At 49.6% G+C, this 21,692-nt stretch overlaps 6 protein-coding genes across 6 annotated transcripts; 4 read left to right on the top strand and 2 right to left on the bottom strand.

Annotated features, from left to right (window-relative positions):
- Window positions 1–1,191: 1,191 nt before the first annotated feature.
- On the bottom strand, window positions 1,192–2,277 carry N7458_012511 (uncharacterized protein; the record flags this gene model as incomplete). Its single annotated transcript, XM_056915892.1, has 1 exon — window positions 1,192–2,277. The coding sequence occupies one exon, from the start codon at window positions 2,275–2,277 to the stop codon at window positions 1,192–1,194; it is 1,086 nt and encodes a 361-aa protein (XP_056760646.1).
- Window positions 2,278–3,604: 1,327 nt separating this feature from the next.
- On the bottom strand, window positions 3,605–5,882 carry N7458_012512 (Het-C domain-containing protein; the record flags this gene model as incomplete). The annotated part of the gene is made up of 4 exons (XM_056915893.1): window positions 3,605–5,315; window positions 5,373–5,531; window positions 5,599–5,746; window positions 5,795–5,882. The coding sequence occupies 4 exons, from the start codon at window positions 5,880–5,882 to the stop codon at window positions 3,605–3,607; spliced, it is 2,106 nt and encodes a 701-aa protein (XP_056760647.1).
- A 2,805-nt stretch (window positions 5,883–8,687) lies between these two features.
- N7458_012513 (cation diffusion facilitator family transporter) lies at window positions 8,688–10,203 on the top strand (the record flags this gene model as incomplete). Its single annotated transcript, XM_056915894.1, has 8 exons — window positions 8,688–8,769; window positions 8,826–8,875; window positions 8,934–8,978; window positions 9,029–9,176; window positions 9,227–9,307; window positions 9,366–9,430; window positions 9,483–9,717; window positions 9,773–10,203. The coding sequence occupies 8 exons, from the start codon at window positions 8,688–8,690 to the stop codon at window positions 10,201–10,203; spliced, it is 1,137 nt and encodes a 378-aa protein (XP_056760648.1).
- Window positions 10,204–10,928: 725 nt separating this feature from the next.
- Window positions 10,929–11,660, top strand: N7458_012514 (uncharacterized protein; the record flags this gene model as incomplete). The annotated part of the gene is made up of 2 exons (XM_056915895.1): window positions 10,929–11,118; window positions 11,191–11,660. 2 exons carry the CDS (start codon window positions 10,929–10,931, stop codon window positions 11,658–11,660), a joined length of 660 nt encoding a protein of 219 aa, XP_056760649.1.
- A 927-nt stretch (window positions 11,661–12,587) lies between these two features.
- On the top strand, window positions 12,588–19,517 carry N7458_012515 (uncharacterized protein; the record flags this gene model as incomplete). Its single annotated transcript, XM_056915896.1, has 7 exons — window positions 12,588–13,514; window positions 13,571–13,819; window positions 13,869–14,190; window positions 14,250–15,954; window positions 16,011–17,032; window positions 17,082–18,099; window positions 18,587–19,517. 7 exons carry the CDS (start codon window positions 12,588–12,590, stop codon window positions 19,515–19,517), a joined length of 6,174 nt encoding a protein of 2,057 aa, XP_056760650.1.
- Window positions 19,518–20,530: 1,013 nt separating this feature from the next.
- On the top strand, window positions 20,531–21,475 carry N7458_012516 (phytanoyl-CoA dioxygenase family protein; the record flags this gene model as incomplete). The annotated part of the gene is made up of 1 exon (XM_056915897.1): window positions 20,531–21,475. One exon carries the CDS (start codon window positions 20,531–20,533, stop codon window positions 21,473–21,475), a length of 945 nt encoding a protein of 314 aa, XP_056760651.1.
- Between the last annotated feature and the right edge of the window lie 217 nt (window positions 21,476–21,692).

The raw sequence follows: 21,692 nt of genomic DNA on the forward strand, positions 1-21,692 counted from the left end.
TAGAGAATGTATATCACTGATGTTTTCGTAGCTCAGTGGGAAGTCTTCTGAGGATATGCTGATTGGTAATCGAGGCAAAGTTCTTGTATCTGATGGCAAGGTGTTTCGTGATGGAGCCGAAAAGAACATTCCATCTTTGCTGTTGCCAGGAGAGTTTGTCTGTGTAGAGTTCAGGCCATTTTGGATTCCTCCGCCTCCTTGGCCTCTATTTACTCCATCAGCTCTATTAGCACTATGTATAAAATGGAGACATCGACTGGATTCTAACTTGCCTCGGTGCCTCGTTCAGATATTGCATGGCAGCCATGACACGAGCATTTCGACGAAAAGTGCATTGAAATTTGTGAATGGAGCACCATTCGCAAGGGATCTCTGACCCTTCACATTTGATCTATCCTTATGCGTCAACAAGGTCCATGGAAATGGGAGAAACTACTAACTTACTTTCCGTCTTGCACATGAATCACATGCAAATGCTCGCTTTGCGCCGTCATGGTATGCATAAGATTCCGACATATGGACAAATTGAGTACCCCACGGTATATGAACAAGGTAAATGGCTGTTACCGACAATAATCAGAGCAGTTTGCAGCTCTCGCTTTGCGATGGAGAAAAAGAGTGGCAGGGGCTAACCTTTATGATTGGCCAATCGGGCGCCAGCTAGGTTACTTCTTACCCGCCTTCATCCGTTCTCACCTCCATCACCCAGCCTCCAGACTTCATACATTTACCAGCCACTGGATACATGCGATATAATGCCAAATAAAATATTATACAATATTATCTGTAGTTCTTAAACTAGCCAAGTGTCACTTCTACAATATCAAGCAATAGATCCACCAAAGCTCTTTCCTTCGTCCTTTGGCCATCTTCGAGCTATGCCAAGACCATGAATCCAAAGGGCTTCTAGAGGACTTCTTGTCTCGCCCGATTGAACAGGTGTCAGGAGTCTCAATTTGGCAGTGAGAAGTGACATGGACAATCTTCGGACACAGCAGACCACTGCCTCGAATATGACACGGTTCTACCACGAGCGTGCGTCCATCGATAGACTGCATTCGCAATCTTTTGGAGATAGCTGAAATGCAGGGTGCAGTAGCTGCCTGCCTCAATCGGTCAGAAAGAGGGAATCTTCTTTGAAGTTCATCCCCATTCAAGCAGTTGGTCACTTTTCTAGAGCTATCTCCTCCCTCAATGGGCCCTTCCACGGATGGGCAACATGGCTCTGCGGACATATCGATGGCAAACGGTCTTGATTCGCCGAGGAAGTACAGCGACAGACGCTCGCCGGCTGAGGCTACCTTGTGCAACTTGCACTCCAGCCCCATCAAGGCTGGCCTTTGGCTCTATCGCTAGAGCCACGGGTGCGACATGGGTCGTTCCGGGTGCTGAGGATCCGCTTTCAGTCGCAGTCTGCGGAGGTGACAATGGATCACGGTTCGAATCTGGCCGTATTGTGGTTGCTTCACTTTGAGAATCGTCCGTTGCAGGTGGAGTCTGTTGCAATGGGAATTTTGTGCGAGTCTGCACGCGCGCCAGCGGCACGGGATCTGCCTCCTCAAATTTCGCCGAGATTCGCTGAAGAGCAGCCGTGATGCGATCATGGGTGGCTTGTTCCTCTGGAGACATGATCGGGGGTGTGAACGTGGCGTCCTCGGTTCTGTTGTCTGCACTATTCGATGTTGCAAGATTGATCGGTGGTGATTGATTCATTTCCGGTAGATCGTCCTCTGGGACTTCTTGAATAGTCCTCACTCTTTGCGTTCGTCGCATGCCTCTGATATCTTCTTCTTCCGACTCAGAATCCTCGTTGTATTCATAGTATTCGTCGTCTGTGTCCTCTTCAGAGTATTCACTCCAGTCGGAGTCGTCCGAGTCATCTTCGAGATCACCGCTGAAGAAGTTCTCGATATCTTTTCTGACGGTATCTTCAATTTGTTTTTCGACAGAAACCTCGGCTAATGCGACTGCCTCAGTATGACCGGAAGGTAGTAATTGCTGCCTCAGACGATACTCCTTGGCCTTGCTCTGAAGCGACGCAGTTGCTGCGTCCTGGTCCAGATACCGGTTCGCCATTTTCTGCATATGCAAGCTGCGCACTGCTCTGTAGGCCTGTGAGACAAGGTCCATCACGTACGTCGCCGAGGCGGCTTCGTCTGGATACATCGAGGCATAATCGTAGACTTTCACGCAGTGTAATTCAAATGTTTGCGCAAATTGGAAGACATCTTTGAATTCGCTACTTTCAAATGAGGGCTCTGGCCATTGAGACTCCATGATTATGGGTTGTGGAAAAGGTGATTGTAGGAGGATAAACTCAGAGACGCGTGAGGTACGGCTTTTTGACGCGTGAAGCTCGGCAAGGGGCCATTTCCGCGTCAACCATAAGTTATGCAGGCACGAAGAATCTTATTTGTAGCGCTAGCCCAATTGAATTGCGGGCCTGGATCAAGCAAAGGACAAAGTCACTGAGTCTTAAAAACAAAACAAAAACATCGGACGAAAATACTGGACGGATTTTACCTCTCGCCCAACTGCTGAAACCCCGACCATAAATAAAATTCAGGAACCAAAAAGAAAGGATCTCAGGTTATTTGTAAGAATAGCCGAACGCGGGGGTCGAACCCGCAACCTTGAGATTAAGAGTCTCACGCTCTACCGATTGAGCTAGCCCGGCAGGGCTGGTTGTAGAGCCTCAAGAATTATGGATCCATGAAGGAAAACTAAACTCCAAGTCTGCCAAACGATACACTTTGGGGGTCCTGAAGACATTGTACGAGGCTGGGCGAATTCAAACCACAAAATGTGATGCACACCATATTAACCCGGCATTACCTACGCTATTTACCATGGTCGAGAATCAATTCGGGGCAAACCATACTTCGAAAGCACATTGAAAGTCGTTGGACTACTTGGCCTTTCTCTCGCTTGAGTTGCCCGGGAAAGCTTGGGCACCGATGCAATGTTGTTTTTTCAAACCTGAGATTTTGCAACCAACCTTGAAGTGGTGCCACACATTCTGGCTCCAACGGGACCAATTGGAGGATTTGTGACGGGCCGCTCCATTACCTACTTTGAAGAGGTGAGATGTGCCCGGGGCCGACGTTCGATGGGAATATATATTGCGTCCCTTGCGCGGGCAGCGCAAGCCCAGGGAAACCTTCGACGGTAGTCCACCCAAACCTGTAACCACCGCTACTGAATAAGTCGTATGCCCGTCTCTAGTACCTTACATCTATGGTGGTACCTAACCGTGCTATGGGATTTGTAATATCGGGCCACAGGTTGGTGCAATAAGTGTCATATTTCATCGTAGTAGTTCTACATCTACAATTTGTCTAGTCTTTACCATCTGGAAACATAGCCAGCCTGGCAATCTGTTCCAGCCCCCTTGCGCGCTGATGTGGGACGGAGATAAAACACTGCCAGACTTCATCAAATATTTCATATCCTCATGAACCGTGTACACCGTAAGACCGCTCCCATCCCAATAATCTCTGGACACGCCGACGTGCAGGGCCTCTTAATAACCGTATCCACCCTGGTCGTGCCCATGCTGACCATGATCCTGCGATTGCTGTTGATACGGCGCATTATCTTGTGTCTATCCAGACCCAGCCGGGTCGTCATCGAGCTCTCTCCTCGAACCATGCGACAAACCACCAGGAATGAAATTAGAGATGGTGCTTTCAAGCTTGTTCAGATTCGACATGCCGGGGATAGGCAACTTGGAAATTTTATCCCAAGGCAGGCCAGAGGAACTTTGCCCGTGCGCGCCCGACGGCTGCTGGTGCTGAGACTGCGATTGCGAGAAGAATGATTGAATGCCACCCACTGAGAAGCCGTGGCCCTGACTCTGGCCGTGTGTTTGACCATGAGCTGCGCCGCCCAGAGCAGCGAATCCGCCCTGGCCACCGCCGTGAGTGTGAGGGACGCCACCAGTGTTGCGGCCGGTTCGGACACCCTCAGAGCTAAGGATGTCGTTGAGGTGTGCGCCCCGATCTTCGCGGGAGTGAACCCAGTTGCCGACAGTCTCAAACATGGTTCGGTGAGCCTCATTGTGCATATCTCGAACTACGGGATGGTGGAAGATGCGTACGCAATCCTCCAAAACCTCGTGCTCGGGGACGTCGACGTGCTGCCAGGCATACAGGACGCGAGGAGCAACGTACTTCAGAATGACAGAAGCGACCTGTCCGGCGGGCTCGTTCAAGATGTTGGCAAAGTGGTCCTTTGAGAGAAGCGAGTGAGTGGGATCGGTGCAGTGGGGATCGGTCCATGGCTCGTATTGATGTTTGCCAGAGGCACTAATCACACCGGATGACCCGGTCTGGAGAGACTTGGAGGCGGCGTTGATAAGAGGGCGGATGAATGGCGCAAGCAGCGACATGATGAACACTGTGAGTGTTTCGGTGATTTTATCAATGATTGCCTCCAAGCCCGGGATTTTCTCGATGATCGCGTTCAGCTTTCGCACGACCTTGTCACGGAAGGCTAGGATAGGGTAGATCTTGGACACGGTCTCCTGAGGGTTGAAATCAGGCATGCCCGGAAGACCAGGACCCGGTGCAGCGCCGCCAGTGGTAGGTTGACTTGGGTCAGGTGCGCGACTTTGCTGGATATCGCCCGTCTGTACGTACCCCATATGAGATCCGCGAGAGCGATTAGTCCTCTCCTGGGCCTCGGACTGCTGTTTGAGATGCTCAGCCTCCACGACCAGGTCTCGCGTACCAGGAATCTTGCCCAGAAGACTGGTAAGAGAGTTAAGAGAATTGCTGGCCTGGGCGTTGTTCTCCGCATCGCCAAGCGCCAGGTCCATCTCATTGACCTCGGACTGGGTGAAATGATCTGTGGCTTCACCGAGGACCGAGTGGAAGAAATCGACCATACCAAAAGTCCCTGTCACCAAGGGGAAGACGTTATGTCCACGGACATTGCACTGAGTGGCCGTACCCGTGTGGGGGAAAACATTGTGGAAACCCATCTCCCGCAAGGCAAGCTCAATGTAATTAGAGTGAGCCGCAAAATCCTCGAGAGTATGAAGACCCTGTCCCAGGCATCGAAGTGCCTCACACAGATCCTCTTCCTTGCCCTTGTGCTCGCCGCCATGAGTGTACATGCGTCCGTAATGGATGCTGCGGCTGAGACTGAACTTGACAAAGGCAGAACTAGTCGCCCAGTCGCCACGCTCGTTCGCAATGTAGTTTTTCATTCCAGTCTCCGGATCAATATCAAGCTCGACTTGACGAACTGGGCCTCGCAGGCGCTGGTCGAACTGGCGCGCATCTTCGTTGTCGGCGTAATCTTTCGGGTTACTGGGGGAGAGAGACATTAGCAGAGAAAAAGCATACCAGGGCAAGTATAGAACGAACTCAATATGCTCCTCTGGACGGTAAACACCCAATCGCTCGGCGGTAACCTCAAATTCACCCGTCGCGTACCCAAACGTCAGGAACGAGAGGACCCACACCAGGATGCGGATCGTATCGGCTTGGAGAGTTTTCAGGGTCCCGACATCCATTGCCTGCGAACTGGTGGGACTCTGTTAGCCGCGGAGACCTGCCTGTGCGTTGGAAGTATATTGGGAGGAAAGCTCACTAATCGCGCAGCCAATTTCCAAAGTATACACGCTTGATCATGGTGGAGGTCCATTTGTGGCCGGCGATGAACGTGATCGTCTTCAGCATGTCCTCGATATCGCCATGGCGCCAGTTTATGCCCTCGATGGCTGAAATCGAAGCGATATCTGAAACGGGTTAGAAAAGCCCGTAATCTGATAAAGAGCCCGACTTACTGCCTGCTCCGAATGCATGGACCTGGGGAAGTAGCACCAGCAGCAAGCACACGAGCAGCGCGGGGGAGCCCGCGCGGAGGAAGGGCATGGTGGGGGAACACAGATTAAGGGAGTATGTGTAGAAGGAAGAAGAAGAAGAAGAACAACAAGGAGGAATAGCAGTGTTTTCGAGTGAAGGGTCCAGCCACGAACCCGAAAGTAGAGAAAAGAAGCAAAAAAAGTTGGGCTGAGCCCAAACTGTCAGCCCCTAAGCTCTTGGCAGAGCTAAGTCTGCGATCGGGATGACGGGGCGATTCGCGGCGGTGCCAAGGGCGATGCCCAAAGCTTTCCCGGTGGACCTAGGGTTTGAGGGCGACATGTGGCAGTCGTCATTCCACTATTTTCACTAAAGGTCTGGTCTATAAAATATGAATGTATTATGACGGAGAGGTAGCCATAATAGCTTTGTTTATTCCCGTCTGTTATATTGTTTACATTGATTCACCTGGTCCAGAAGGTAGCTCTGGAGGCCCCTTGACCTCTGATCACCACGTGGTCGCGGTGCGAATTGGCAGAAACCCTGGAGGGTTAAACCATCCTTGGAAAAAGGACGACCCTATTACCTCAGAGGCTCAGCCATCCCTTCTCCAAACAACGATCTTGACAGGCAGGATAATGCATACCTCCGGAATTTCTACTCCAACTTCTGTGGCAGGTTTGAAAACCTCTGCTCTGCCTCCAGTAAGTATAGGCGAACTCCCTCTTGTGTTGGGTCATGTCGCCAAGGATTTGCCAGTTTACCGATCACCCTGGCTGGACCTCGAATCCACCAAGTCCTGACTATCAGGAAGAATGGATAGGTGCAGAGTCCGAAGGCCAAATCATTGCGCGATTCTATGGTCTCCAGCCAGGACAACCAGTGATGGAGGATAATAACGAGTGGCACACAATCTTCCTGTCTGGCGACAAGTTCTGTCTTTGGGGGCGATTAAACGACGAAGTGGAAGAATTTTTGTCTCAAGATATTCGTGAGATCGTATCGTCAATGTCACGGTCTGGGCTTAGGGAGCTCGCCAGAAAGCCTCTTATTTAACTCTTCCTTCTGCAGGGAATAAGCTACTCAGAATGCGGAGGGTAAACATCTTTGCTTGAGAGACAGGACATATCACTTCAGTAGACTAAACGACACTCATGGTCATAACATCTGAGTCATCGATAGGTGACAAGTTGTTGATGTAAGTTAACGAGTTAACAAGGATTAATTATTGGACTTTGCAACAACTTACCTGTCCCCTCCTGGAGGCAGGTAACTATCTCTACTTTATTACCTAAGCCTACTACTACTAACTAACTAACTAACTACAGTAGTTAGGGAGGGAATCGAGGTAGCGTGTGAAGTACTGTTCAGGACGAAACATGATTCTGCCTGCGAATATTTCAGCACTATCTCACCGATCACGTGCAGAGCCCACGATATACCAATGAATAAGCGATTCAGGGGGCAATTAAATTGTTCGACTACCGGAAAATATCGTGTCACTCGATAATTTCAAGAATATCTCTGGATGAATCTATTTGCTTCTGATGATTCCAATCCACAGAGATAAAGGGTCAAAGACCCAATTTAACCGAGTGGTAGTGGTTCATTGGCGGGCGGAAACGACTTTGTGAGGACCTTGTGGGCGGCGGGTGAGTACCTTGTGAGCAACACTCCTAATTCTCGACCAATGACTGGGAATGATTTGATTCCAGTGCCTTACGAGGCAAAGGTCGGATGGTGTGTCATAGATGTGCTTATTTAACCTTATTTCAACCTGTATCAAAACATTCGAGCGCGTTGTACACGAATGTATCGCTCTAAACGCGGTGATTTCGTCTCTGATCGGCATCAAAGACAGGCCAAACCATTCTAGAGTCTCCCTACGGTTGCTCTTGGTCTTGGTAGATCGAATACAGGGCTACCGATTCTTTCAAAATGGTATCTGAGTAAGGTAATTTAAAGGAAGCTTGACCAAGGTGCCTTTGCGTCAAATATCCTACACTCACTTGCTTGCTGGTGCTAGTGTACCACTCACAGGCTCTTTTTCTACAAGAGGCAATATCTCAATGTGTCGCTTGACTGAAAATAGCCAAATTGCACAATCATTCTGGTGTCTAGTTGTAATCACTTGATACATCTATGTTTAACGGTTCTCGCTGTCATATCGAAAAGAGACTCGAATTTTCTCTTATCTAAGCACTCCTGATGTTTACCGTCACAGGCCTACACACACCGCTTTCTGAGTAGACATGCTGTGGCACCTTATCGCCCATGAAAAGTCTGCTGTGGGAATAGAATGGCGAAATTATTGCACTTTGTTGATGCATAGATATTCAATTCATAAATCAAATAATCCAATATCTTGAAGATACAGTTATACAATTGAAGCATAGCGAGTCCGGAGTAACTCAAAAATAATCAGAAGATCAACCGAATGGCTTGAGAATAGCGGTGGCCGAGTTTTTTCTCCCCCCAGTTGCCCTAGAAGATCGGAAAGCCGTCTCGACCCGATCTCGGGACGGAAAAACTGTGCTTTGGAGTCTATACAGAATATTCCTTAGGAAAAACCATGAGTCAATTTGAGTACTAGGCTCCAAGCTACAAGAAATACATCGTTGAGGCATTTAAACGCTGACCACGACACCCGGGATGATACCTAGGTGGAGATTGCTGTCCAGGCTACGTTGCTCCCACCAATAAATGCTCAGCTTTGACGAGACTTTTGGCCTATGCCCACGCCATCTGAGACTTTCGATTCCGAGCGCCGAGCCACACTAGAGGGAATACTGAAAAAGGTGACCCGGCCCCCTATCTCTTCTCCCCTTCCAGATTTATCACTATCACTGCTATCACGTTTTCAGCGTGTTTCCAACTATGGCTCTTCACTTGACCCAGTCTAGGAGATTGCAGATTGTGATCTCTATTTCTTTGTGCTTCTTTATAACGGAAATCTCCAGTAACAATACCCTGTTTCCCTTTTTGATGATTGTGTGCTGACTTTTTCCCGGTTAGTTGGATTTTACACGAGTTCTCTTGCCCTCGTGGCCGATGCCTTTCACTATGTACCATGAACACCTGCCCTCATCCTCCTTCGAATGTTTCGCGACTGATAAATCCTAGTTAAATGACCTCATTGGGTTTATTGTTGCATTTGCCGCATTAAAGGTCAGGATCGCCGGCTTCACCTGATATTCACTGTCCCTGACAAGTCCTAGATTTCCGCCAAAAAGGATTCACCTCAAGACCTGTCCTTTGGCTGGCAGAGATCCCGGCTCCTCGGTGCATTCTTCAACGGTGTCTTCCTTCTCGCGTTGGGTGTTAGTATATTCCTACAATCCATAGAGCGATTTGTTTCTGTCCAGGGTATGTGGAATCGTAATCCTCCACGTCACCCACTGCTAATGTAAAAGCAGCCGTGGAGCAACCCAAGCTTATCCTCATTGTCGGCTGCATCGGCCTTGGTCTCAATATCATCAGCGCTTCCTTCCTTCACGGTATGTGCCACGACTCCAAGTTACATCGCCCAGTCACTAATGTGTAAATTCTTCCTAGAACACGATCATTCACACGGCGGAAACCCAGAGAGCCTAGTGAACGCAGAGAATGGGACAGAGGAGGTCAGGACCTGCACCCGAATCGTTTCGTCGATATTTGCTTAAATTCGCCTAGTCACCTGCCTTGCATGACAACCATCGGCACAACAATCTACAACCACCCACTAAAGGGTATGACTTGGGCATGCTGGGTGTTCTGATACATGTGGTCGGGGATGCTGCCAACAACGTTGGCGTCATAATCTCGGCTCTGGTGATCTGGCTTACTTCGTCCCCCTCCCGCTATTACGCAGACCCCGCTGTCAGTATGGCTATCGCCTTGGTTATTCTTACAACATCACTGCCATTAGGTTTGTCTTCAATAAATCTAGCTCCTGCTCGGATACTGAATGGTGTTTTGCTTAGTGAGGAACTCGGGTAGAATTCTTCTTGAGAGTGTCCCTAGTGGTATCAACCTTGATGATATCAGACATGATCTTGAATTGGTGCGTGAAAATGGTCCTACTCACGGACACAAAATTGACGACGAAATGCAGATCCCTGGTGTCCGCTCTATTCATGAGCTACATGTCTGGCGCTTAAACCAAGAGAAGTCACTGGCGTCAGTCCATGTCGCCATAGTGAACGAAACCGTCTCCGAATTTGTGAAAATTGCAAAGATCATGAATGATTGCTTCCATAGTTATGGTATCCATTCAGCTACAGTACAGCCAGAGCTTGGATCACCTCTCATGCCAGATGAAGCGACGGGTCCTGAATATCAGGGCAATTGGTCGCAGCTATGCCAAGTTAAGTGTGGTAAATCTTCGTGTGAGATCTTGACCTGCTGTGGCTAGTTGACAGTTGGGCATGCTGAGCAAGTTAAAATCTTGCTCAACGAGGAAGGAATAGGATGACGGAATTCAGGTAAAAATTAGTAGCTTGAAAGTGAGAAAACAAGGGATAGTCAGGAAGAAAGCGGGTGCATGTGAAGATATAATGACATAGGGCATATTTGAAGAAAGAGGAGGAGAGTGGAGTTGATTTTGCTGATTTCTACCTCTCAGGATATGAACAGAAGTTTAGTGAAGAAAAACGCACCTGGACTCGTTGAAGGAGGAGCCCAGTGATTTGACCGTTATAAAAACATTAGATGCTCGGCCTGGCCCGGGAAGTTTTATCGTATTCTACGCGAAACAGCCATGGTAATCGTATTATGATTCGGACGGAGAAGCTGATGAAAACGGTCAGCCTAACTTTCGGTCCGCAAAGATAGAGTGGCTTAGCTGGAGAAATGAACTTGCTTGTAAATGCCTCAGATGACACGTATCCCCTATATTTCTGCATAAATCATTGGCCACCGGATATGACGGGGACCAACTAGCTCGATACTTGCGGGGCCCAGGGGGCTGAGGGAGGGAGGGGAAGGAGAGGCTTATAAGCGTTTCTTTTCCCATACTATGGCCGTACTACTACTAAATCCTTACTTATCTGACTTTGTTCCTGAACAATATCGCAGAATCATTCTGGCTTCTTAATTCTCTCACGAACAATCTTCTAGCGTCGAAGAAAAGCAACAAAAATGTCGGGTCTTCTGGGGAAAGTGGCCGATCAACTATCCGGACAAAAGTCACCCCAATCTTCGAGTGGATCCTCTGGACTCATGCACAAAGTGACGGACGCTATCACCGGCCAAAAGCATCCACAAGACTCCCAGGTCTATCCGCAGATGTATGGAAACAACCAGGGAGCGATACCTTACCCCTCTGAAGGTAAGATTTTCATACGAGTCATACAGCCGGTACAAGAATGATTAGTGCTGACAGCTGAACTTGCCCAATCAGGATACCACTCAGGCCAATTTATCCGCCCCGAAACCCAGGGACACTATGAGCCTCGATATGAGGGAGGACATGGGAATTACCACACTCCGAGTGGTGGCTTTGTAGGTCACGATGATGGGCGAGGATCCTACCCCAACGAATACACCAACGGCTATCCTGGGGGCCATGGAGGTTATGGCGGCCCTGTTCTTTATGGACAAGAGCATTCTTCTCACCAGGCTGGTTACGGTGGACACAATGCACCAGATGGTCATGGAAACCGCAGCGAGCACCGACAAGAGTATCCAGAGGGTAGCTACAGTACCCCTGGACGTTATAACAGTCATGGAGAGTACCGAGGCGGACACAACGATCTAGCTAAGCATGCTGGAGTCCATTATGCGCGAGGTGGATCATACAACAACCACGGACAAGGTGGTTACGCTGAAGGTCATGGCCAGTATGGAGGAGCCTACCACAGCGGCCACTAGATCGATAGAGGTCATTGTGTAACTCACTCGTTGGAAGATACTACAGATAGTAATTTGATATAACTGAGTGAGAGAATTATCAGACATTTGTTTTGGATTAGGCTGACCTAGACTAAACTTGAGAGTTGGTGGATATCTTTATGATCTGCGTGAGTGCTTGTTCTGCTATGACTGTTTAGTCTACATGGCTCGATTAAACTGGAGTACGGGTAATACAACTGAGAAGTAATATCGAAATATATATCTATTGATTGAATGAAATCCCGGAGCAAATCCAAATTGCATTCGCTAGCTAAGTTGGAAGGTTGAGGTCGAGGCTTAGGTTTCACATGGCAAGCTCGACCTGAAACTCGCGATTGTTTTGAATAGATATTTCTTTTTGACCGTCGCTAATTAGGTATGTTTAAATCATTGTTTTCTCTCGCTAGCTGATTACAAACTTATACACATCTATGTGTCTGTTCGCGGTCCCAGTTCTTTGTGTTCGCTCATTTATTGATAAAGGTGTCTTGGAAAACGCACGTCACGTGCACAGTTGGCATTTTCTTTGAGGGCGAAGTGATTTTGCATCGAGGCGTTGGCAACAAGTGACCAGAATCAAAAGAGATCACTGCCTAACATGGAGGTCAGATCAAGTTCTCGAGCCCCATCTCTCAATTTCTTGTTGAGGTCTTAGCGAGGCAACTACGGAGGAGTATTTACTTGATGCTTGGCAGGACGATGATTGGCGGTTAAGGAGTGGGTCGGCCCCTGTTGCCTAAGGCTGCCTAGACGCTTCCTGCACTAAGCCCCAAATCAGACTAGAACAATTATTGACTTCATAATATTTAAACGACATCAGATCCATCTCATGGCCAACAGAAATCATCAAGGCACAATTGTCATTTCCATTAACACCTGTTCTTTGATTCCTGATATACATCGACAATGGCTCCCTCGTTGCCTTCTCTGCCCGTAAAGCATCACGATTTCGTGCAGTATATTAAATCGCACCCAGGGACACCCATTGAGGAACTTCTCAAGCCTTACAATGAATTTGATGTCTCTGCTCGAAAGATCTTTGCTCAGGATCCATCACATGCTTTGGTGAAGGATAATCATGCCAATATTGTTCCCCTCTTCGACACCACAACTGGCTCGACGGATATTCGTGTTAGGGCACGCGATCTGAACACAGAGACACCTGAGCAGAAAGAGAAGTATATTCTACCTATCCCCGACGATAAGCGCAGAATCAATGGTTCGCCAGCTGTTGTTCCCACGCTGGCTGAATTCCAGAACAACTTTGCTCTCTTCACAGAGGGTGCATTGAGTGAGCTGGATTGGAGTAATGTCGTTGCTGCTGGCAGCGCTGTTGTGACGTCTCTTCTTCCTGTGCCTGAGAAGTACCGCAACTCCAAGCGTGGCCTCCGCCAATTCTATCATGAAGAATTTGCCCCAGCGTCAGACGTCGATTTGTTCTTGTATGGCTTGACCGAGGAAGAAGCCATTGAAAAGATCAAGCACATCGAAGACAAGATCCGTAACACGATCTTGTATGAGACGACCACCATCCGCACAAAGAATACTATCACCATTGCATCTCAGTATCCCACCAGACATGTGCAGATCGTGCTTCGCATCTACCATTCAGTGGCTGAAATTCTCACTGGATTCGATGTGGATTGCTCCTGTGCGGCGTACGACGGCCAACAAGTCTATGCGTCTCCCCGTGCGATCGTCTCATACATCACCCAGAAAAACCAAATTGATTTGACACGCCGCTCTCCATCTTATGAGAATCGCCTTTCCAAGTACTCCCACCGTGGGTTCGAAGTGTTCTGGTCCCCACTTGACCGGTCAAAGGTCGATCCGGTATGCACCCTTTATTGACAGTTAAACCACTGGCATTGCTAAAAATTGGAAACAAGACCATTTTCGAAAGAAGCTTCATGAGAACTGAAGGACTGGCACGGCTCTTGGTTCTCGAAAAACTCCCGAAGCCGGGAGATCGAGACACCTATCTGAGAAAGAGACGCGAGGAGCGGGGACGACCTCCTCTCAGCCTCTATCTGCGACGTCGTCAAGGAAAAGAGTTGCACGGCAATATCAAAGATGATTGGGAAGATGAAGTTCCAGAATGGCAAGAAGAGGACCAAATCTCGGACTACCATACCTTCGTAGGTCTTTCCTTACCCGCCCATCCGCTTCTATTCTAACAAACACCAGACAATCCCCTATGGCCGAAGATTCAATGCACGAAAGATTGAGAAGCTATTGTACACTAAGGATCTACTTCTCAACGCGCAGTGGAATCAGAAGAAAGATCGCGAGGTTTATCTTCACCGCCACCCTGCCTTCTTTGGCGAAGCCGAGCATGTCATTGGAGACTGCTGTGGATCCTGCCCTCAGCCAGTGACTGAGGAAGAGCGCAAAGTGGCAGAGGAAGAGAGCAAGATCTATATCTCCGGAAATATCAGCTTTATCAAGGATGATCCAGGCCGGCAAGAGATCGGCAGTTTCAACCCAATTACCGAGACGGATTGGACTGGTATGACCCAGACCTCCATGCTGAGTGTTAGTGATGCGCTGACAACCTATAAATTATAGAAATGGCATATATCGGCCCCACTGAGTTGCTCTGCCAGGCCATCGTGTCTTATGACCTGGAAGCTGTGAAGCAATTCCTAGACCAGGAGGACTCGGATCCAGACCGCCGAGATTACACTGGGCGTACCCCTCTACAACTGGCCTGCATGTGTTCTACGCCCGAAATTGTTCAGTGTCTCGTGGACCACGGTGCTAGGCTAATTGCTCGGATGGCCGATGGGCAGACGGCACTGCATCTGGCTGCTGCTCGGGGCGCTACCGAGATTGTTTGCGTTCTTCTGAAGAAGAGCAATGAGAACGAGGAAGCGGAAAATCAGAAAGAAGACAATCAGAAAGCTACGCCAATGGATGTCGATAGCCCGGAAGACGATGACGAAGAGGATGATGAGGATGATGCTTCGCGCACGTCTGCTTCGTATGTCAAGGTGGACAAAGAGAACGATGACGAATTGGCACCCACCTTTGACACCATTGAAGAGAACGACAAAGATCCAGATATCTACGACATCAACGTGACTGCATGGGACAATCTCGCATCGCCACTGCATCTGGCAATTCTCCATGGCCACGTTGAAACTGTCAAGGAGCTCGTTACTTCCTTTGGAGCAGATGTGTTGATGCCGATCAAGATTACGGACGACTACAGTAAGCGACCTAAAGCTGCAATCTTGACGCTGGTCTTGGTTCTTGCTCTACCATTGGACAAGGCGAGAGAGATGTCCCAAACGCTTCTGAAGCTTGGTGCTTCCCCAGCCCAGGCTGACACTTCTCATTATACGGCACTTCACTATATCGCGCAATCTAACTATAGCGAGCTTCTCGACATCTACCAAGAGCATGATGGACCGGCTATGCAACGAGCCCTTAATCACATGGTGGTCCAAGGCGCCTGGTACAGCTCAAGCTACACTTTCTCTTCAGCTTTGGTCAACGCGTTGTGTGCCAAGAAGCCCGTCGCAGCAAAGAAGCTGCTCGATATAGGCACAAAACCTAGTAACGAGCTAGCTGATTGCTTGAAAGCCTTGAAGTCGCAGATGGCCGATGCAATGCGTTATGGTGGAGAACAAAAGCTTGCGGACAATGTCCCCAAGCAGCCCATCATGTATGCCATTGAGAATGATCTACCACTTATGGCAGTTGATCTCTTGCAACGCGGCGTTGACCCCAACACCGAACATGATCGAAGACACAATTTCCGTGAAACGGCGCTGGATTGCACGAAGCGATGCGTGAAAGAGCTGGAGCACTCGCTGAAGAATGAGACACCCATGCACCGTCCATACGGGATCCCTGATCCTGTCATTTTCGAGCAGGGTGATGACTCGTATCTAGCTGAATTCCAAGAAGGTACTTACAAGCAGTTTGCAGCAAAAGCTCAACTGAAGAAGGCCAAGGACAACAATAAGAAGGCCGAAGAGCACGACCAGCGTGAGAAGGAACAGGTGGCAGAGGAGAAGCCCGGTGAGGCTGAGAAGCGAGAGGCTGTCAAGGAGCTGATCAAGAACTACGAGTTGCTCATGGAGGAGTTATTGTCAAGAGATGCAAAGACTTGGGAGGAGCTTCACCCCGGAGAAACGCAAGACCCTGGACACCGCCAAAACCGGAGGAACCAGCAGAAGCAGAAACCTAAGAAGACGTTCAAGATTGAATTCTTCAGCGAACTGGCAGGTCTTTCTGATGTTGCACGTGAAGGATATGAACGACTGTATGTGCACAACATTGGATGACTTTTGAAAATAGCCGCTGACCCATGAAATCCAGATTCGAGGCCGCATGGAATGGAGATCTCGACACTATAAAGTCCCTCACCCTGTGCATGCAGGGCCCCGCCAAAGACCAATTACCTCTGCATGTCACTAGGGTTGATACCTCGGGACTGACCTGTCTGCATATCGCAGTAATGCGGGGCCACCTTCGCGTTGCCAAGGCCATATTGCAGATTGTTCAGGTCCAGTACAAGGTGAAAGAGCCTAAAGCTCGGCAGCACTTTGAGATGGACATTGATACAGACGGTGAATCCGATGATGAGGGCCTCAACATTGTCGGTCACACTGTGGACGAGCAGTTCACCTACGAGAATGTCGGAGAAGTTGCCGGTCGAGTTGAGAGCGATGTCTCGCCGCGTATAGCACTGTTGCGAGCTTTCCCGGTCCGGCTTTTCTTGGACGGGGAAATTCCCAACAAGGATAACCTCCGACTTGTGGGGATGAATAATTGGAGTGGCGCTTATTTTCAGCAAGTCAATACCTTGTTCAAATACGCCATTTACAAGAACGACCTTCGTCTGCTCGACTGGCTTTTGAAAGTCGGACACGACTGCGCAAGTACCGATCCCTCAGACAAGACGGCATTCACTCTTGGCCAAGAGGAACTCCAGCTGGCAATGGTCCTAGGCCACACTGAATGTCTCGGCATGCTCATCCAAGGCACTGCCGCCGGTCTTCCTCTCCAGAAGATGAGTAAGGAATCTGGAATCGCTGCTCGCGAGGAGCCCCAGTATTACCAGGGCTTGTCCATTCGCGGTCAGAAGCGCAAGGATTGGGCGGATGCTGGACGACCAGAAAACAATGCCGTCACTCGTGGAAATGAAGCCGGCCGGCCGCCTGTGCTTGTCTCTGCGTTGCAGGGGAATATGGCTAGCACGGAGTGGCTACTCGGCACCGCGCCCAGTCGTTACTACCTTGAATACGTGAATGCACACCTGGAGGATGAAAATATCCAGAGACTGTCCCAGTCTAAGCTTGGCCTCGATGCATCTGTCTTGAATTGGCTACAGAATCGAAGTGAGTTTCCCAACGCAACAGGGAAGGCTTGTACTAACTTGACATACAGACAACCTCGTGCTTCATTGCGCAGTGATGTCTCGCCCCTGCGAGGAATCACAGCGACTGGTTCAGTACTTGGTGGACCAACACCCCGAATGTCTCGAAGTCAAGTCATCCGAAGGACACACCCCCGTCGCGCTGGCTATTTCCCTTCACAGGTTGAGCTTCGCGCGTGTCTTGATCAAAGCTGGTGCTAACCAGGCCGTTCGCGATGCCGAAGGATGCAATCTTCTGCACTTGGTGCTGTGTGCCATCTCAGGCAGCACTGCCAAACGCTCGGAAGAGATCTCTCAACTGATTGACCTCATGGACAAGGAACATGTCTCTACCATGCTGACACAACGTGCTGGTGAAGGCTCACGGACGCCCTATGCACGCTGGCTGCACAAGTACCCCGATTTCGACTTCTCCGTCGAAGTTCAGCCGAAGGTCCCCAATCTGCCTTCAGACAAGGAAGCCACCGGCTCAATCACCAAACTGTTCCTGAACCTGGGAAAATCCACCAACCAAAAGTTCCTGGAACTACTTGACGGCGCAGGAAACACGCCCGTGCATGAGTGTGTCAAGCGGGGCTTCCCTCAAGTCCTGGAACCAATCCTTGACCATCGACCTGATCTTCTCTACCGAGAGAATGCTACGGGCAGCACACCGCTCGACATGGCGGTTGATGCATGGGTAAACGAGACAACTCGCACAGTGCCCAAGGTTTCCGTTTCAACGGATCGCTGGCCCGAGTGGCAGAACCTCACCGCGCGCCGACCAGAGTACTTTATCAAGAACAGGGACTGGAGGACAAAGGCGCAGATGATGGTGGACGTCTGTCAGAAGCGGGCGCAGCAGAGCCCTCAGAAGAGAAGACTGGTATCTCTCTTTGAAGCGAACGAAGTTGCTAAACGGCTGGCTACGAAGGAGAAGTCCCGTCCAGATGATGGGTATGGGCACCGGTGCGATCGGTATGGACGCCGGAGAGGGCGGCAGGAGGAGGAAGAGAATGAGAAGCTTGATGAGGTTGCTTTGTGGGGAGGGTGGGCTGCGCAATGGAAGGAGTCACTTTGATTTTATTTAGCCTAATGGTGATGATATGAGTCTAGTATAGTGCCGACTGTTATTGCCTTCTAGATCGGGAAACACAGATGGAAAACGAACACTCTTAATTGCGCGTGTCCCCTTGATAGGGTAGATCATGTATTTTACAGAACTGTGAAGCAGCAAAAAAGTATATGATTAGGTAATCACCCACGCCAAGAACTGCAGATCAACATATCTCCTGATTAGCTCGCCCGCAGAATCGGGCACTCTCTGTGGTCCAGTAGCAACAGTTTCTCGCACCAAGGACGAAAAACTCATTTATTTCACAAGGAACTCCAGCCCAATACGCCATATCAATCAAAAATTCCCTCAAATATAAGCAATTGCGAAGATGTCTCTCCTGGACCTATCTAACGAGGTTATCCTTATAATAGCGACACACATCCAGAGTGAAAAGGACATTTCATCACTGGTCAGAGCCAGTCGGTTCTTCTACAATTTGCTCAATAACTATCTCTACCGACAAAATATCGATAGTGGAGCCTCTGCATTGTCCTGGTGCGCTGAACACGGCGTCGAGAACAGTATCCGGCGGTTGTTGGAACTACAGGCTCACGACAAGACCAAAAATCGCCTGTTGCATTATAACTCATTCAACTTTGTTGATTCACCTCTGCGGTCCGCTATCTGCTATCACCACGCTTCGATAGTCAAGCTCCTTCTTGAATATGGGGCAGGTAAAACGTGTGATTTCCCAATCTCGACTCCTCTCCATACCGCGGTCCACTATGGTAGCGAAGAGGTTGTTCGAATAATCTTGGAGCATGGAAGTGATATCGATTTAATCACACCGAGAGGACAAACGGCTCTAGTTGTCGCCGTAAGGGAGCAAAGGCCAGAAATAGTGAAGCTGCTTCTCAACTATGGCGCTTGTCTGAACACAGAGCCGCATGTTCCAGCCGAGGCGCAGCGGTACGAAGGACTTATCTGGGCCACCCCTTTACATACAGCCGTTGATGAGCAATGTGGCAACCGTGATATGGCAGAGCTACTTCTCTCATATGGGGCTGATGTGAATGTCCGACGTGGGGATGGGGGTACTCCATTACACTGGACGACGAGCGAGATTAATGTAGATGAATCTCGATGGCTCCTGGAGAATGGAGCAGATCCAAACATCCTTGATGACAAAGGGTGCTCTCCGTTTCATTGTGCGCTCGACCTTGGGGCTCATGGCGCAGAACTCGTCAAGCTTCTTCTCGACCATGGAGCCAATCCAAATTTGAGGAGGCGAGTGACACCTGCGAGCCTAGAACCGCACTTGCATCCGTTACAAATCCTGGACGGAATGGATTGTCCGGACATTGAGAAGTTGCTTCGAGATTACGGTGCTAAGCTTCCTGAGTCTGCATAGGGACTTGTTGTCTTTGTGATATCTCAAAATCTCGGGTAGCATCAATTTGACGGACTGCTTTATCTAGAATTTATCTTATGCCAGATACTTATTTCAGCGAAAGTAGGTTAATTCATCCGATCTTTTTTTAATAGAAACAGGATTCTACAGGCATTACGGTTCTATAACGTAACTCGTCGTTTGCAGGAGTATAGCTATTCTATTGAGCTTCTGCAGTAATTATCGGGCACCAACCGAAAAATGAACCCAAGTTTTTGTTATACCCATCTCCTTTCGAAGCTGAGAAAAAAAAGGCGATGCATGAAATTAGCCGATTCAATCCTTGTATTTCGCCGAGAATCCTTCGAGAAGAGTAAAGATGCCCCCTGCACAAGCCCTGTAAAGCTTGGTGATACCCTGGTACGCCAGGGAACCAAATGTAGCTCGAGATGCGACCTCGGATACGATGATCGCACCATTCATACATCACCGTTCATACATCAAATGTACTCACAACTCCCATTCTCCACGTATCGAACCCCACAAAGTACAAAGTCTTGTATGTAAACAACCGGCCCGGTTCGGTCAGACCATGAAACAGTGGAGTACTTGTCGCTTTTACTGTGGAGAACCGGAATTTACTTGGCCCTGAAGGCTCCGAGGTCCACGCCCACTGGGACTTTGATAGCTCAAAGATACACGCAAAAAGCGATCGAGCAGAGTCGCATCGGATCTGCGGTAACATCGGAGCTTTGCCGAAGCCCGCAGAGCCCCTCCAAAACAGCTGGAAGTCCCTCTCCAGCGCAGTACTGGAGCATTACCGCGTAAAGAATTGTAAGAAAATGTCACTGTCGTACCTCCCCGCGTCGCATCGCAATACCCCGCAATCCCATCACTTTTTCTTGCTTCATTCCTGTTCAATCTACTTCATATTCGCATAGCCCGCAGTTTCACTCCTGATAGTTCTTTCGTCTTCAACTACCTTTACCACACACGCACCATCTATCGGCACAGACTCAACCATTGTCCCAACCATGTCATCCTCCCCGCACCCCAACCTCGACGCCCTCCAGCGCGACGGCTTCGTCGTCATCCGCAACCTCCTCACGCCCTCCGAAGTCACCCACTACCGCACCATCGCCACAGCAGCAACCACCAAAACCCGCTCCGGCGGCTGGCCACACTTCCGCACTGTCCCCAAACAATTCCCTCCCTGGCCAACAACCCCACCCCCAGCCTCGGAAGGCGGCATCTGGGGTGTCCAGCACCTGATGCATCCCGAAATGCCCGGCCGCGAAGACTTTGCCAAATGCTACTTCTCCGAGTCCATTCTGTCCGTCGCAGGTGAACTAATGGGCGTGTCCACCGGCACAGGCGACAACGAACCCCTCGTCATGGAACTATTCAACCTCCTCGTTGCGCCGGAAACAAAGGACTTTGAATTACGCTGGCACCGCGATGATATCTCCGAAAAGTGCTCTGCCGAAGAAGAACTCAGCCAACTCGCAGCAAAGTCCCCGGGTGGTCGCCAGAGCCACGCACAATATAACCTCGCGCTATGCCCGGACGCATCGCTCATCGTAATCCCGGGCTCGCACCGGCGCGCGCGCACAGATATCGAGCGGAACGCGGATCCCTACGAGTCCGTTCTTCCGGATCAATTGGTCGTGCAGCTGCAGCCGGGTGATGCGGTGTTTTACGATAGTAATATCTTGCATCGGGGGGTGTACAAGGGGAAGGCTGAGGGTGGGGAGGAGAGTCGGTTGACGTTGCATGGGAGTTTGGGATTGAAGGCGGCTGATGCGGCGGATGCGGAGTCGAAGAAGGTGCGTGCTACGGCGGTGTTGCAGCATGGAGTTGGGGCGTGGGTGAATCGCGAGGATGCGGCGTTTGGGCTTGGTGAGAGGCCTGAGAGGATGAGGGCGAATTTGGTCGCGATGGGGAGTGGGGAGGGTGTTGGGTATTCGTTGCAGGGGTAGATGAAGCCGGAAGGGGAAATGGATAAGTTGTATTATTTTAGAATTTACCAGAATGTTGATCGATGAATGTACGTCGAATTTGCATATGTCACTTCTGTGTATACTATCTAAGGAGAAGAGGTGTCTAGAAACCATACTTGATTATGCATTCAATTCGACATAATTAGTACCATTCGCTCTATGTAAAGCACAATCATCTCCTCTAGAAGCGTATGTA

This window comes from Penicillium daleae (genome assembly GCF_028827525.1).
Source record: "Penicillium daleae strain IBT 16125 chromosome Unknown utg000009l_segment0_segment0, whole genome shotgun sequence".
Lineage (NCBI taxonomy): Eukaryota > Fungi > Ascomycota > Eurotiomycetes > Eurotiales > Aspergillaceae > Penicillium > Penicillium daleae.